A 15,603-nucleotide genomic window follows, 5' to 3' on the forward strand; every position below is an offset into this window, starting at 1 on the left:
GCAGCTCCAGTTCGCACTTGGGGAGAGCTCCGCTGGGTGTCTCCTGCTTTGCCGCGGCGGGGACGCGTGTGGGGCCCGCAGCCCGGCGCTCCACCGGTTCCCCGCGCCTTATTCAGAACCGAGGCACACCCTCACTAGGATCCCGGGGCTTAAAACGTCTTCCCCCGAAAGAAGTGGGTAAAGGAGAGAGCCGAGCCCGATCTTTCGTTTTTTGAGTTTTATTATTTCGGACACTTTGGAGAAGCAAATTGCGAGAAAGGAAGGGCTGTCCTCCCAGCAAACGTTTCCGTCTCTTAGCAAGCCCTCCAGGCCTCGGTTCCACATTTTGCAGTTGACTGCGTGGATTTTAATAGGTTGTTCCCTTACTTTCGGGCCCAATCCGTGCACACTGTAGAAGCCGGATAAAATGAGAGCACATACTCTGCCATTTTCAGTCGGTTTGTCCTGGCAGCCCTGCCCCCCTCCTTGGCTGCCGCAGCCGCTGGAGTTAAAGCTGAGCGCAGAAACTCCGCCTGATCCGCTGGGCGGGAGATCCAGTCCACGTTTGCCAAGTGCTATGCGGTCGGGGATGGCGATAAGAACTCTCTTGTGAGGGAGCAAGCAAGACTTTAGTCCGGTTTCCATGTCAACGATTCAGTCCATATTTGCCATCAGGCTGTTGGTGGCTGAGGCGCTTTCGTGAGGGTAGCGCTGTCCTAGTCCTAGTTCTGCAGTCTGCGCCGGGATTCCTGAGCTGCCTGGGTGTGGGGTTAAAACAGTGGGGCTGTGGGGGAGAAAACTCCACGGGGAGAACCCGCAGCCCCTAACCTGGGTCTTGGAGCTCTGGCCAGCCACGTGCCCAGCTCCTCCCCTCCCCCCCCTTTCCCGCTGCCATTGCCCCTAGGGAAAGCTGTTGGGCCAGTTTCTAAGAAAGTTCCCTTCAACTCGGCAGTCCCTGGGATAGTGGCATGGGGCTCTAAAGGCAGGGGTGGAAGAGGACCCTAAAGGATCTGAGATTTTTAAAAAAATGGTAAAGGAAAAATCCCACATTACCTCCTCCAGCCTTATCTAGCAATAAGGTAAAGTGCACAAAAATCTATCCACTTGGATAGATCTTTGTGCACTTTACCTTATTGCTAGATAAAAATGGTGGCTGTTTTCAAAACAGCGTGCCCACGTGTAGGAAAGGGATTTTGGCACTTTCCAAATTTACAGCCATTGAAAAAAAGGGGATGAGGGCTTTCTCTGGAGACAAATCCATTCTGGCTCCCAGATTTTCACTGGGCTCCAGGTTTCCCATTACACTCCAGCTCTGAGGAAAATGGCAGGGTAATTGCATGTAAAAATTCCTCATTTGTGTGCAGGACTCAGGACTGTTTGCCAGCTCAGAAGCAGTTGATTAAATAGCCAAGCTCCATTTATGAGGCAGCCTATAATTTTGTTTCGAGGACCTAATGCACTGGGAGAGTAGTTGCCCCTGAGGACTGTGAGTGAAATGAGGGCACTGGCCCATTCCAGTCAGAGCCTAGTAGTTTGGTTCTTGGCTTGAGGGGAAAAAAACCCCACCAGGCTTAGATTAACAGGAGGGTTTTGCCTTTTTAGTGTAAGATGATATTAAGTTTTCTTCGGAGTAGGAATGACTTCAGGTTTTTGGAATTATTCACGGTGACCAGTGGCATGACCAGAACTTGTCCAAAGGGCCTGCAGGATCTGGAAGTTCTAAGATAATGGATCTGTGGCTATGAAGTCTCCATTTATAAAATTTGAGGGGAGGGGCACCTGGGTGGCTCAGTCGTTAAGCGTCTGCCTTCGGCTCAGGTCATGATCCCAGGGTTCTGGGATCGAGCCCCGCATCGGGCTCTCTGCTCGGCAGGAAGCCTGCTTCTCCCTCTCCCACTCCCCCTGCTTGTGTTCCCTCTCTCGCTTTCTCTGTCAAATAAATAAATAAAATCTTTAAAAAAAAAAATCTGAGGGGAAAAGAGGCCCTGGTGTCCAGTGACTACACTGGCCTGAACCTCTCCCAAGGCAGCCTTGGGCCTGGTAAGGAGCTGGAATCCCCTCTGGCTTTTGTAGCCCTGTCACGTCAGAGCATTCCAAGTCAGCTTGAGGAGGAAAAGGTTGCTGCTGGGATTTGGTAGGGCTGTGGATCTAGTGTTTTCTATGTATGTCTCTAGCTCAATTGGCATCTTTTGGAATATAATAGTAAACTTTGAAGAATCTTTACACTGGAGGATAGAAAACAAATTTGGTTACATCCATTTCTTCAAGTGGCCTGTGAGACTGCCCCTTTTCTCTCTTTAAGTTAAGGAGAAAATGGTTTCTCTCCATGCGGCCATCCCTTTTCTGCACTGGTTCTTTTGATCACTCGGTTTCCTCCAGTCCCTGGAGCCTCTTCTGTCGACTATTCACAGTCTTACAGGTACTGTCTTTGAAGACTGGGACTATGGTCATTGTGCTCTAAGTTCTCTTAAGAGGAAAAGATTGGGCTTGGGTTCTCCTGCTAGAAGGCTGTCATATGCCCCCAAAGTAGCTTCAGTGGTGAACATTTTATGTTAGTGTCGAGATAATCCAAGGCTGAGATGATCAGCTTTGATCTCAAACCCATTATTATATCCTGATCCCATTGTTGGATATGACACGACTTGATCGCTTTTTTTTTTTTTTTTAAGGCTAAGTGGACGGGGAGGCAGGGTACTTTTTAAAATCACCCTCCTGTGCCCTCTGACAGGGCAGTCCCTTCCCCTCTGTCTTCCAATTCTATAAAATGGGGATAATGGGACCTCATGCCCCCAGGGCCTTATGAGGTCCGGCTAATGAGGGAGAGGAGTGGGAAAACGAAAAGTCTGAACAATGACCCCTCATTCCGTTGGGCTTTGCAAAGGGGGGTAAAATGCAAGGCCCTGCTCGCTCACTCAGCTGGGTCTTTAAGAGCGGGTTTGTAAAAGGCTTTGAAGAAAAGTGCTGTAGAGGTGCTAAGCAGCAGCCAAGAGACCAGGCCCGCTGCCAGGGGGTCAGGCCTGGGCCGAGGCGGCCGCGGTCTCGGGCTCAGGCCAATTTTACAGCCGCGAGTAAAGTTCACGCTGCCCGCTCCCCTCGGTGCGGCCTGGAGGGGACCGACCCGGATAGGAACGCCAGGAGGGAGGCAGCGCAGGCTCCGGAGAGGCGCAGGCTCCGGGCCGGGTTTTCCCCGAAGCCTTCGGCGGCGGCGCTGCCGAGCGAAAGCGGCAGAGGGCCTGCCGGCGCCGCGGCTCGTTCTCTCCCCTCCTCCTTTGTGAGGGGAAGGGAGCGAGTCCGTTCCATGGCCTGCGCCCGCTCCGCGCTCCGTTCCGGGTTTGCCAGGCGGCCGCGACGGCGCTGGGTAAAATGGCAGTGCTGAGCCTCGTGTCGGAGTGAGGGGGACTCGGAGGAGAGTGGGGCGCTCTAGCCGCTCAGTCCGGCCGCCCGCCCGCTCGCCAGCCCACTGCCGCGCAGCAGCCTCGGCCCGCGCCGCGGCCGGGGAGGGGAGGCAGGGCGCCCGGCCCGGTCCGCGCTCCGACTCTGCCTCCCGGCGCCGGGGCTGCTGCCGCGCGCCCTCCAGCCCGCCCGTCCCGGGTCCCCCTCCCCCCGCTCCCTCCCTCCCTCCCCGCCCCCTCCCCCTCGCCTCCCTCCCTCCCTCCCTCCTCCTTTCTCCGGCAGCAGAAAGCGGAGAGTCACAGCGGGGCCAGGCCCTGGGGAGCGGAGCCTCCACCGCCCCCCTCATTCCCAGGCAAGGGCTTGGGGGGAATGAGCCGGGAGAGCCGGGTCCCGAGCCTAGAGAGCCGGGAGCAGCTGAGCCGCCGGCGCCTCGGCCGCCGCCGCCTCCTCCTCCTCCGCCGCCGCCAGCCCGGAGCCTGAGCCGGCGGGGCGGGGGGGAGAGGAGCGAGCGAGCGAGCGCCGCGCAGCAGCGGAGCCCCGCGAGGCCCGCCCGGGCGGGTGGGGAGGGCAGCCCGGGGGACTCGGCCCCGGGGCGGGGTGGGAGGGGGGGAGAAGACGAAGACAGGGCCGGGTCTCTCCGCGGACGAGACAGCGGGGATCATGGCCGCGCAGGTCGCCCCCGCCGCCGCCAGCAGCCTGGGCAACCCGCCGCCGCCGCCCTCGGAGCTGAAGAAAGCGGAGCAGCAGCAGCGGGAGGAGGCGGGGGGCGAGGCGGCGGCGGCGGCAGTGGCCGAGCGCGGGGAAATGAAGGCAGCCGCCGGGCAGGAAAGCGAGGGCCCCGCCGTGGGGCCGCCGCAGCCGCTGGGAAAGGAGCTGCAGGACGGGGCCGAGAGCAATGGGGGTGGCGGCGGCGGCGGAGCCGGCGCCGGCGGCGGGCCCGGCGCGGAGCCGGACCTGAAGAACTCGAACGGGAACGCGGGCCCTAGGCCCGCCCTGAACAATAACCTCACGGAGCCGCCCGGCGGCGGCGGCGGCGGCAGCAGCGATGGGGTGGGGGCGCCTCCTCACTCAGCCGCGGCCGCCTTGCCGCCCCCAGCCTACGGCTTCGGGCAACCCTACGGCCGGAGCCCGTCTGCCGTCGCCGCCGCGGCGGCCGCCGTCTTCCACCAACAACATGGCGGACAACAAAGCCCTGGCCTGGCAGCGCTGCAGAGCGGCGGCGGCGGCGGGGGCCTGGAGCCCTACGCGGGGCCCCAGCAGAACTCGCACGACCACGGCTTCCCCAACCACCAGTACAACTCCTACTACCCCAACCGCAGCGCCTACCCCCCGCCCCCCCAGGCCTACGCGCTGAGCTCCCCGAGAGGTGGCACTCCGGGCTCCGGCGCGGCGGCGGCCGCCGGCTCCAAGCCGCCTCCCTCCTCCAGCGCCTCCGCCTCCTCGTCGTCTTCGTCCTTCGCTCAGCAGCGCTTCGGGGCCATGGGGGGAGGCGGCCCCTCAGCGGCCGGCGGGGGAACCCCCCAGCCCACCGCCACCCCCACCCTCAACCAACTGCTCACATCGCCCAGCTCGGCCCGGGGCTACCAGGGCTACCCCGGGGGCGACTACGGCGGCGGTCCCCAGGACGGGGGCGCCGGCAAGGGCCCGGCGGACATGGCCTCGCAGTGCTGGGGGGCTGCGGCGGCGGCGGCGGCGGCGGCAGCAGCCGCCTCGGGAGGGGCCCAACAAAGGAGCCACCACGCGCCCATGAGCCCCGGGAGCAGCGGCGGCGGGGGGCAGCCGCTCGCCCGGACCCCGCAGGTACACAGCTGAGTGGGGAGGGGGCTGGGGCGAGCGGGGTCCTGGGAGTGGGTGGCGGCTGCGGGGAGCAGGCCACAGCCTTGGGCTACCCCCAGTCCGGGGCCCCCACTGCTGGGGAGCTGCCATTGTCTGGCTCTTCTCTTAAAATGGCTGCCTGTCTGCCTTCCTCTCCTTCCCTCCTTCAGCCTTTGTGTGGGGCTTTCCCTGAGGTGTATGCTCCCCTTCTCCCTCTTCCCTGGTCCCTTCGAACTCCTGGGGTCTTCAAGGGGGTGCGGGGCAGAATGTGCGGGGAAGGGCCTGGCCCAGGGTGTGGGGGGTGCTGGGGGCTCAGGTTAGGGGTGTGCAGTGCTAGGAGCTCGGGAGTTGAGTGAACAATTCTTTGCTCACCTGCCGCTCCTCTCTGCCCGCTCTCCTGCCTTCTTCTAGGCCGTTCCCCATTTGTGCTTTCAAGGAGGGGCCCCTCGGGCTCTGGGGTACCTCGGGGGAGGGCAGGGGCCTGCTTGGGGGCAGCTAGAGGCCGGCTGCGGTTCACCCAGGGCAGCCCGGGCCATCTCCTGTCTTAGTCTCCGTCGGCCCAGTGGCCTGGGCTTCTCCCTGGAAGTGCTGGTAAACAGCTGAGTGATTGGAGTAGTAAGTGCAGATTGCTTTGGTTTGGGATTTGAATTATGGAGGTAAAATCCTTCTGTCAAAGCCAGGAGACAGTTGGTCTTAGGTTGACATCCTATCTGTGATCTGATTGGCTCCCCATCTCCTGCTCTTGGCCATTTATAATTGCCTCTGATGTAATGGTACAACAATCCTGATGAGCTCATAAACTTTTACACTCTGCTTTTCTGCCAGTGATAACCCAAACCATCGCTGCCACTATCTGCCTTTTATTCCAGAGCTGAAATTGGCTGTGACCTTGAGGAGGGAGGTTTAAGCAGCAATACTGTATCAGCAGGAGCAGAGCCCCAGACAGGCTGCCCTTGTTACATTGTGCCGAAACAAAAGAAGAGGCAGTGGCATTTTGCTTGTACCTTGGATTTATTTTGCTTGTTATGTTTTATGCAGCCTGAAATAGATTCTGTGTTGTCAGAACAGTAGCCGAGTTTTTCTCTACAATGGGTTTGCTGTTTGTTTTGGTTTTGTGACTTTCCTGATGGTATAAATGACTTCTTTGATGGCTCTGAAGATGCATTTGTCTTGAGTAATTTTGACCCTGTTCGCTTTGCAGAATTGAAATTATTTTACTGGGCTTTTTATTGAGTGACAAATGTGGGATCTTTATGGGAGGGGTAAGAGAAAACTTTTTTTTTTTTTAAGAACTGGAAGCTTTCTGAGAGAATTTCATATTAGGTTCAAGTATTCTGTTTTAAGGAAGACTGGCCTCATTTCTTTGTTTACATGTTGAATCTTGTTTACACTTTCTTTTGTTAATTGAACTTTGGGAGAGCAGCTCAATTTAAAGAGAAGCTGACATCTTTAATGATCTTGCAGGGACTTTCTCCTAAAGGCCTGGTTTGGTGAAATTTATCATTTGTTCCTGGAACATCAGAAAGGCTAGTTTTCTGTTTTGTCATCATTTTAGAGCTTTGAAATAGAGATCATCTGATTTTTTTCTTTGCATTTTAAGGTATGTTCCACTTTTTTTCCCCCCTATCTTCCAAGATAATAAAGATAGAACCTATAATGGTACTTGATATTTGTTTAGAAATGACACCTTTCAGGTACATTTTTATGCATTCTGTTTTATTTTTATTTGCTCTTAGTACCTCTTCATGTTCTTAAGTGTTTTCGTCAGGAATATTGGGTATTCTGTGGAGTCATGTATCTTTTGAAAGAGGGGAAAAGCTCTTCATGCCCCCCCCACCCCCAGCAGTACCCAGTTGTACCTTCCTGCTATGAGATTTTGTTCACTGATTAGCTGTGTTCCTTCCTCATCCTAGAACTGCTTTTCTCTTCTCTTGAGCTGGGAATTTTTAAAATAGCTGTGTTAAATGGCAGATTTAGAGCTCTGTGCCTTGACTCCACATCGTCTATAATGTTCTGTGTTTGGACAAGAAACGGGAATTTTAAATGGAATTTCTGGTGCAGGAGGATAAGTTTTGTCTTAGGAAAGAGAACATCCTCTTGTCTCCGGATAAGAGACATATTACATTTCTTTCCCCTTGAGGGGAGGGAGTCTGAGCCATTTACCTTTCTTAAATTATTAGAAGAAATAATTTGGGGTAAGTCAAGACTCATTTAAAAGCAAAAATTAATTTGAATTCTGCTGGTTTGGGGATATTCAGGCAAACACTTTGTTTTTTGGGGGGAGGGGGATAAAACCAACTTTTGCCATAGAGTGATTTCTGTTTTTCAGTCATTAAATATTTGAGCACTTTTATGTGCTAGGTACTATGCTCTGTGCAGAGTAAATGGTAGAAAAATAGATGTAGTCCCTGTCTGGAAGCTTGTTGGTGCTGCCTCTGGGTGAATTTTTGGATTCACTTTTAACATCACCATACCTAACACTTAAAACAACATAGGTTCCTGTTCAATTTCAGTTCAGTTGCCTACTCCCCTATGCCCAGAGAAGGGGGTGGTGAGCATTCACTTGTGGAAGAGACAGTACAACTTTCAGTTTTGTGGTAGTCTCCACGAAGGTTGTAGGTGGATAGATTTTGATATGAATTCCTCTTTGCTACTTAAGGATAAAGCTCTTGTCAGACCATGAAGCCTTATTCTTAAGCATTCTTAAATAACAGGGTCTTGCTCTGTCCCTTTCTCAGTCTTGGATTAAGACTGTTTTGCAGAGAATTGATTGACACAGCTAAGGTGGTAATGTTCTCATTTGACTCTGCCTTTATGAAATAAAGATTAGCTAAGTGTTTGTATTGTGGCTCTCTTTTTCACAGGAGCGGGAAGATCCTAGCAGGCAAACTTTTCTTTTATTGCTTTCCATAAGTAATACTGTGTCTCAAGGTGTTGAATCCTGCTACTGATGAAATACTTTTTGCTCACCTATGCACTTGAACCTCATGTGAAGTTTTTTATTTGGGATGCTTTTAGCTGTAGTACCTTGAGAGTAGTATCAGTTCATCAAAGTAAAAAATGAAATAGAATATGTAGTCCAGGGTCAAGATGGATTTGATTGTAGAAGTTTGGCTGTTAGTTCTTGCTATGGAAATATCAAATGATATTTCCGACTCCTGGGAAACAAATACAGGAATCTTGGGCTTATTATGGGAATGCCTACTGGCAGAAATTCTAGGCTGGCTAAAATACAGGACTCTTGGAGCTCTCTCAAGTAGGAGGGACTGGGAAAACCACACTGAGATGGCACTTAGTTTTGAGGCTTCATGTTTCTCTACTGTCCAAGAGAGAACTAAGGGTGATGGGGGTTGGGATGGTGGCAAGAGAAGAGAAAGCAGCAGGACCAAGGTTGGCTTCTTTGTATTGGGCCCTATAAGGACTTTGCAAGGTACCTTCCTTTGTGTGTGACACAGAGTAATCGTGACAAGTGGCACCTGCTGTAATAAGATGTCTTGGATTGCATTAAACATTCATCTGTTGGATTGATTCCTGTAGGGTGTGATGTCTACAGTAGGCTTTAGCAACGAGGTTAGTGAACTTTTTTTAAAATGTGGAAATAGGCTAACAAAGTATGGTTAGGGCCCTTTCCCACCCCACCCCCATCCAGGGTTGTATTGATTGGCTTCAAATCCCAAAATTCTAGAAGCCACTGAACCAAGCAGAATATGTGTTAAAATATGGTATTCAGAATAAATTGGCACTGAATTGTTCTTTCCTGCCGGTGAGCTGGGATACCTCAGTCTCTAAAATGGAGTCCTGATTACCATGGCTTTCTCCTTGTTTGGATTGGTCATTATCATTATTGATGCGCCCTGAGTTGTGTGTAACATAGTGGTGAGGGCTAAAGAGCACAAGACTTAGGAGCAAGAGGCTTTGGTTCCACATGCAGCTCTAGATTAAGCTGTGTGATTTGGGGCAAGCCATTGACCTTCTCGGTTTTATTTTCCCTTCAGTAAAGTGAAGTTGGTGGACTGCATGGTCTTCTTCCTCTCTGATGCTACACATTGGGCTGTGCTTCCATACCTGACTTATGAGGGCAACTTCTTCCTGTACATGTACCGGTAGGGGTCTTGAGACCATCTTTCTTCCCTTGGGCCTGAAGAACTCAAGGCTGTTTTCTCCTGAGGATTTACGGGAACAAGCTCTGAACAGTTGGGTACTACAATGATCTGTGGCCCTTTACAGCAAAAGCCCTACCAGACTATTTTGCTTTGAAACTGTTTATGTTTGTCATTAATCATTCCACCTGGCTGGTGGTTAAAACACTAAACATTAATTGAAAAATTGGGCAGACTCCATTAAAGCAAGACTTGAAAAATAGTTGCTTCAAAATCTCCACGAGGGGAGTTTGGGAGTAGGTTCAGGGTGGGGGAGGGAGTAGACATTCATAACATTAGCACTCTGCTGCTTTCAGGGGGGTAGGAAGGTGGGGAGAGGTAGCTTTAAGTTCTCCAGACTCTTCGGGTGTTTGGGCAGGTCTAGGTCTGGTTTGGGCAGTTGGTTGTAATCTGAGTGCCTGAACTTGCCCTGTAAGTTTTGCTGAGAGAGGAGCAAAAGTTCCTGAGACTGGAACAGGAAAAGCTAAGCATTACAGGGTCAATTTCATAGACCTATTGCCTTTTCTCATACCTTTGGCTTTTTAATCTAGGTGGTGTGATTTGCAAGTGCTCCTGGAAGTGCTATTCTTTCTCTTCTCCAGCACACCTGAATTTCCATTCTTTCTCCTTCTGGCTTAGTAGTTTAGAAGTGTAATTTAGGCATCTTAGAAGTAGGCTAGAAGGAAGCTTCCCTTTATAAAAGGGGAAAAGGTGTTTGATAATTCTCTGCTTGACACAGCAGCTTCTTCCTCTGTGAAGGAACCAAATGTTTCAGAGCTTTGTGTAAATACTTGCTGAGCTGTCAATATGTACCCAGGAGGTTTCTGTAGTAAGATATAAACGGCTCTATAGAATGTTTGACAGGCAAATTAATAAACAGTTTTCAAGCAAAGATAATGCTAGTCTGTTCTCATGCGGTAGAATAAAATAACATTGGAGAAAAGGAAATGTGGATAGAAAAGGGGGTAATACGGGGGTGTGGAGACTTGGAGATAAGGAGAGATGATCTAAAAGAGATTGGAAGTGAAAAGATGGCAGAGAAGCCTCCATGGTCCTGGCTCCAGGCTAAGTTCAGGGCACATGGAGCCCCTGTTCAAAATGGATTGCAGTTTCAGAGTGAAAATAAACAGAAGTTTGGAAAGAAGATCCTAAGTTTCATTAGTGAGGTAAGTGTGCTCCAAAAACTTGGTTTATGAGACTTTGAGTTTTAAAGCCTTGTTCTTTCGGAACGGTTTTGTAGTTTGGTGAGATGTTTTTAGGGTTGGGTTTGCATTTTTGGAATACCAGAAAGGGGGGAAAAAAGATACTACAACTTCAGCGTCGTCCTCAGCCTCTGTTTTGCTGTGGCTCTCAGGATTATAAGCCCACTTTATGGGCTGGGTTTATTTGTATAGTTTTTACCGGACTCCTTCTGTGCATCATACATATATATGTTAAAATTAATGCTCCCAGGTTCCTGGGTTAGTACAAAGTCCAAATGTTTTGGGGACTCACTAAATCCTGCCTGAAGGGTTATATGGGTAGATTCAGTCTTTGTTTTTGAAATTGCCATTTTAGGATTAAAAACATTTCTGGGTTCCTTCAGTGAAACATTCTTTTTATAGAGGAAGAAATATTTTAGAAGTATTTTAGCTGTGTGCCTGTGGCTTTGGTAGCCTTGTGAGATAACCAGATTTATCTTCTCAAAGTTTCTTTTTAAAAACAAAATCCACTGACTCTGACACCAGTTTTCATCACAAGAAGTGTTTTTATAGACCAGAGTCCTGGAAGTGCCTGTTTGACTCAGCATAGTAGTAGGGAATATGAATGTCATTATGGCCCTGACCATAATTTTTTGGTTCTGCTAACTTACCAAAAGCTATCAGCTTGTTTTAAAACAAAATACAAAAACTTGGTTTGACACAGACATTGGTTGCCCAGGCCTTTCTCATTGTTATGGTGGTAAGGGTAGTAGAACATCAGGTTCGTTGCTGAGAGTATGATTTCTAGCTCAGGGGGATTTGGAGATTCAAATGGGAGTAAGAAATAGCCGTATGTGAACACACCAGTTAGATACTAGGAAGGGACTTAAAAGAGACAGTATGTGCTTCAGAGGAATTTCGTTTTCTTGGCAAAGCATGCTTATGTGCACACATCTGGAAAACTTGCAAAGCTTATAAATGGGTATAGACCAAACTAAGAGTATGAGCTGAAGGAATTCAAGAATAAGGAGCAGTCAGAGTTGGGCAGGGTTAACCTGGGACAGCTTTTCAGAGGCAGTGATTCGTGAAGCTTAATGTTCAAGAGGGGGAAAGTTAAAATATTAATTTGCTTTTTCATAATGCTACCCTGAGTGCCATGGGCTTTATAGGATCCACATTACACAACCATCTCCAGACCTGTAGATGCTTCATTCTGGTGACTTTGAGAATTTGGACTGTAACTAAAATTCCATGAAAGAGAGTGGCTCCAGGGTCTTAGTGGTTTTTGTGGTTATGTGGGGACTTTAGTACAACCTGCCAAGTTCTTTGGCCAGTTTCAGGAGCTCTTTTGTAGTAATTTTGGGTTTGGAAGGTTGTGTCACCTTCAGAGTTGTGTGCCCTGGACAACTCTGCAGGGACGGTGGTTCAACTTTGGTTGGAGAGCTTAGGTTTTTTTTCTTTTTTTGGCGGAGTTAATCGATTTTTCTTAAACAAAGTAAGAGCCATGAGGTACCTGTCCAGACACTTAGGCTGTTGCTATTTCTAAAGTTGGTAGCTGTACTGAAGCTGAGTTGCTGATATCAGACCTTATATTGAGGGTAGATGGGTGGGTAAGCCTGCACATATGCAGTTTGCCCATCTGTTCACAGAAATGGCCTTTAATATTGTTTTTGATTAGGTTGGCTGTGGCCAAGAAGCTCATAAATGCTGCAAACACATGCTTATTCCTTACGGGAACCTTTGAAATGGCAGTGATTTTGGTTTCTCTTTATCTGCTGGTCCATGTGCAATGGGACCACACATGATTTCTGGCACTTTTCAAGGGGCTGTAAGTGGATGCTTAACAGCTGAAGATGCATGGAGAGTCCAGTGCCAGGCTACTAGAGTGCTTTCACCTGGAAGAGAAAGCTAGGTTACACTGTTCCAGTGTACAAGTATGGAGTCTTGAATACAGATTCTAGTTTAGAAATCTCTCTTCCAACTTCTTGAGCCTTGCCATTCTGGCATTTTGCAAAGCGAGTTTCCAGTAACTCAGAATTGGGGCACAGTGGCTCATCTGCCATGGATAGCAGGTGAGTAGGGGCCTGAGATGAACTCCTTAGTCTGTCTGGGTTTTAGAGGAATCCAAGTTAGGGTGAATGTTGACTTAACTACCTTGAGTATTCTCCCCCAGAATTGTTCCTCCCCCCATTCAAATGGGATAGAATTAGTTTTTATTGAATGTTAAAGGACATCTGAGTGAACTTACATTTCTTTTTGTTAGTCATTTCTGCATACCAGAAGATGGTCTTGGGACAGGTTGAGTCTTTGCAGTGGCTTCTGCATTTTCCAAGGGTGTACTGCAATGAGAGGTCTAATGCCAAGAATGCATTCCAACACGCTGCAGAGTAGGAAATTTGATCCCTAAAATGTTGACTTAGTGTTGGTTATGGTACATATTAGAAATCACCCAGTAATCCAGGACAGATTTTTGTCGCCCTCCAGGAAGCTAATGTTGATATGAAATACTAAGGGGCTTTGGGCACCGGGGCTATGTGCTCTGCAGGCCCAGAGTGCTGCTTAAATTGCCACCCATATGAAGAGGAAATGTGCCATGTGCTTTTTTTCCTCTTTTGCATTTGGGCTTCCTTATGGCTTCGTTGCTTCTGGGTTCCCAAGTCTGCAATGTTAGATATTAGACTTCCTCCTCCCTTGGCACAGGCACATTCATGATTTTCTGTGGCTCATCACCAGCAGCCAAGATTTTTGTATGCTTTTTCCCTCTTAAACTTGTTAGCTTTCAGCTTGCTTGTTTATAGACATCTCTGTTAAAAGGAACTCCCTGCTCAAGATCTAGCACCAGCATGACGGCAGCAGGGGAGTTTAGGGGTTGGTGTGATATCAGTCATTTAAAAACCCATTTGCTGTGTGCTTGGTTTTTTTTATTTTGCCTCTTGTTTTCCTTGAGGTCACAACTTGCTTACCGGGCATGAGTGCATCTGGGTCCAGCTGTTTACTCTCAATGACTGATGCCTGGTATACTTTGACTTTAAGCAGAGTGTGAGTTCAGCCACGTGGTAGATGATAAAAGACTACATATTGCTGGGCACTTCCTTTTGGAGGAAACAAATGTGTCTTTGGGCTCTTCTTGCACAGTGATTTCCCCCTTTCTCTGGGTGGACCTTATTACGGCTTTCTCTTGTCGTTAGTGAACAAGTCACCTGAGCAAAAATGCTGGGAATTCGTTGCTGTTTGTTACTGTGTCTAGTCTGCTGTGTACAGATTGCTTTCTCTCTCTTCTCATCATCAGGTGGTGGAGTTCTTGGGTTGGTCCAGCAGTAGTAGACATCTAACTTTTTACCTGTTGAGTCTGGCTGCCAAAGATAGCTCTATTATAAAGGATTTGGGGAACAGTTCTATAGGTAGTTGATCCATAACTTTGTCCTGGGCTGGGGATAGGCTTAGAATCTCACTGAGATCCCAATTTTAAAATGATGGCATACTGAGGGTGAATATTAATAGTAATAACCATGCATTTGCACACTTACAATGTGCCAATCTCTATGCTGGGTCTCTCCATGAATTTATTTATTTAATCTTCAAAACCATGAGAGCTGGGTTCTGTTGTTACTCCTCCCACTTTACAGATGAGGAAATAGAGTAAAAATGAGAAATTTGCCCTAGGGTAAAAAGCTAGTAAAAGGTAGAGTTCTGATATGAATCAAGGTTTGTCTGATTCTCTAGAGCTGTAACATTATAAAATACTAAATTTGCTTCTTCAAAATAAATTATTTAAGCACTAAGGCTTATCGGGACATTATTTTTGCAGTAGCCTGGAACTCTTAAATGGGGTGAAAGACTAAAAGCCTTTAGTTACAGTTTAACATTATGCCTAGATTTCTGTCCATCTAGAATTTTATTTAAGTTTCTGATGAATGGCCATGTGATCCCAATGGTAAGAATTGGCAGCATTTGGTCGTCAGGCCACTTTTCTCTTTGGGAGGGATTTTTGAAAAGAGTGAGGGGTAGGGGTGGATTGAGGCTCAAAGACTCCTTCACTTTGATCTAAGTGAGCGTAACTTGTATTATGAGAGTATTTACAGATTGAGTTTACTTTCTATGACTTGGAGCACTTGCAGGAGAGGCAAGGATTATTGTCTTAATTTCCACTTGGGGAAAGTGAGCACATAAAGATTAAGTACCTCACACAAAGTTTCATAGTAGAGTCAGCTCTAAAACTCTAAGGGTTTAAAGTTCCCTTAGGCTGTGTGACTTTAGGCAAGTCACTTTTCTGAATTTATATCCTCAACTATATAATGAGGAAAAAGATCTACCTTGCAGGTTTCAATAAATACTAATAACGGGGTGCCTGGGTGGCTCAGTCGTTAAGGGTCTGCCTTCGGCTCAGGTCATGGTCTCAGGGTCCTGGGATCGAGCCCCGTGTCGGGCTCCCTGCTCAGCAGGGAGCCTTCCTCTCCCTCTGCTGCTCCCCCTGCTTGTGCTGTCTGTCCCTCTCTCTGTCAAACAAATAAGGAAAATGTTTAAAAAAATGTATTAATAATATATGTGAAAGTACTATTATCAAATAAAATTTGAACATGACTCCTAGTTTGTAGAGGCCCCTGCTTGAGAGAGGGGGATAGTACTGAGTGGTTAAGGACAGTTGGTCTTCACTGAATTAAAAGCTATCCCATAGTTCTTAGCTACATGTAAGATATATTAATGCTTAAAAAAACCCAACAAATTTTATTAAGCACCTGTTGTTCTAGTTTGAGAGATAGATTAGTGCAGTGGTTCTCCGTGGGATCCCTAACCGTTAGCATCAGCATTCCCTAGGCCCTGTTTAGAAACGTAAAGGGGCGCCTGGGTGGCTCAGTCAGTTGCAGCTCTTAATTTCAGCTCAGGTCTTGATCTCGGGGTCATGAGTTCAAGCCCCACGTTGGGCTCCATGCTGGGTGTGGAGCTACTTGAAAGAAAGAAAGAAATGCAAATACTCATCCAGACCTACTGAATCCAGAACTCTAGCAGGGTGTTTTAACAAGCCCTCCAGGCCATTGTGATGCACACCCAAATTAGAACTACCAGATTTATGCATTTACAGAGTATATCTGAATTAC

At 48.8% G+C, this 15,603-nt stretch overlaps 1 protein-coding gene across 4 annotated transcripts in view; it reads left to right on the top strand.

Moving 5' to 3' along the window:
• Window positions 1–3,333: 3,333 nt before the first annotated feature.
• The window catches only part of ARID1A (AT-rich interaction domain 1A), a 66,476-nt gene continuing 54,206 nt past the window's right edge, over window positions 3,334–15,603 (top strand). For 2 of the 4 annotated variants that reach the window (XM_027598310.2, XM_027598329.2), the window contains exon 1: window positions 3,334–5,172. In XM_027598310.2, the coding sequence (XP_027454111.1) occupies window positions 4,033–5,172 (1,140 nt within the window). In that variant the 5' untranslated portion in view covers window positions 3,334–4,032. The remainder of the gene's footprint in view (window positions 5,173–15,603) is intronic. The other 2 variants (XM_027598336.2, XM_027598319.1) reach the window with 2 other exon arrangements.

The sequence above is a fragment of the Zalophus californianus genome, chromosome 4, assembly GCF_009762305.2.
Source record: "Zalophus californianus isolate mZalCal1 chromosome 4, mZalCal1.pri.v2, whole genome shotgun sequence".
Taxonomy (NCBI): Eukaryota; Metazoa; Chordata; class Mammalia; order Carnivora; family Otariidae; genus Zalophus; species Zalophus californianus.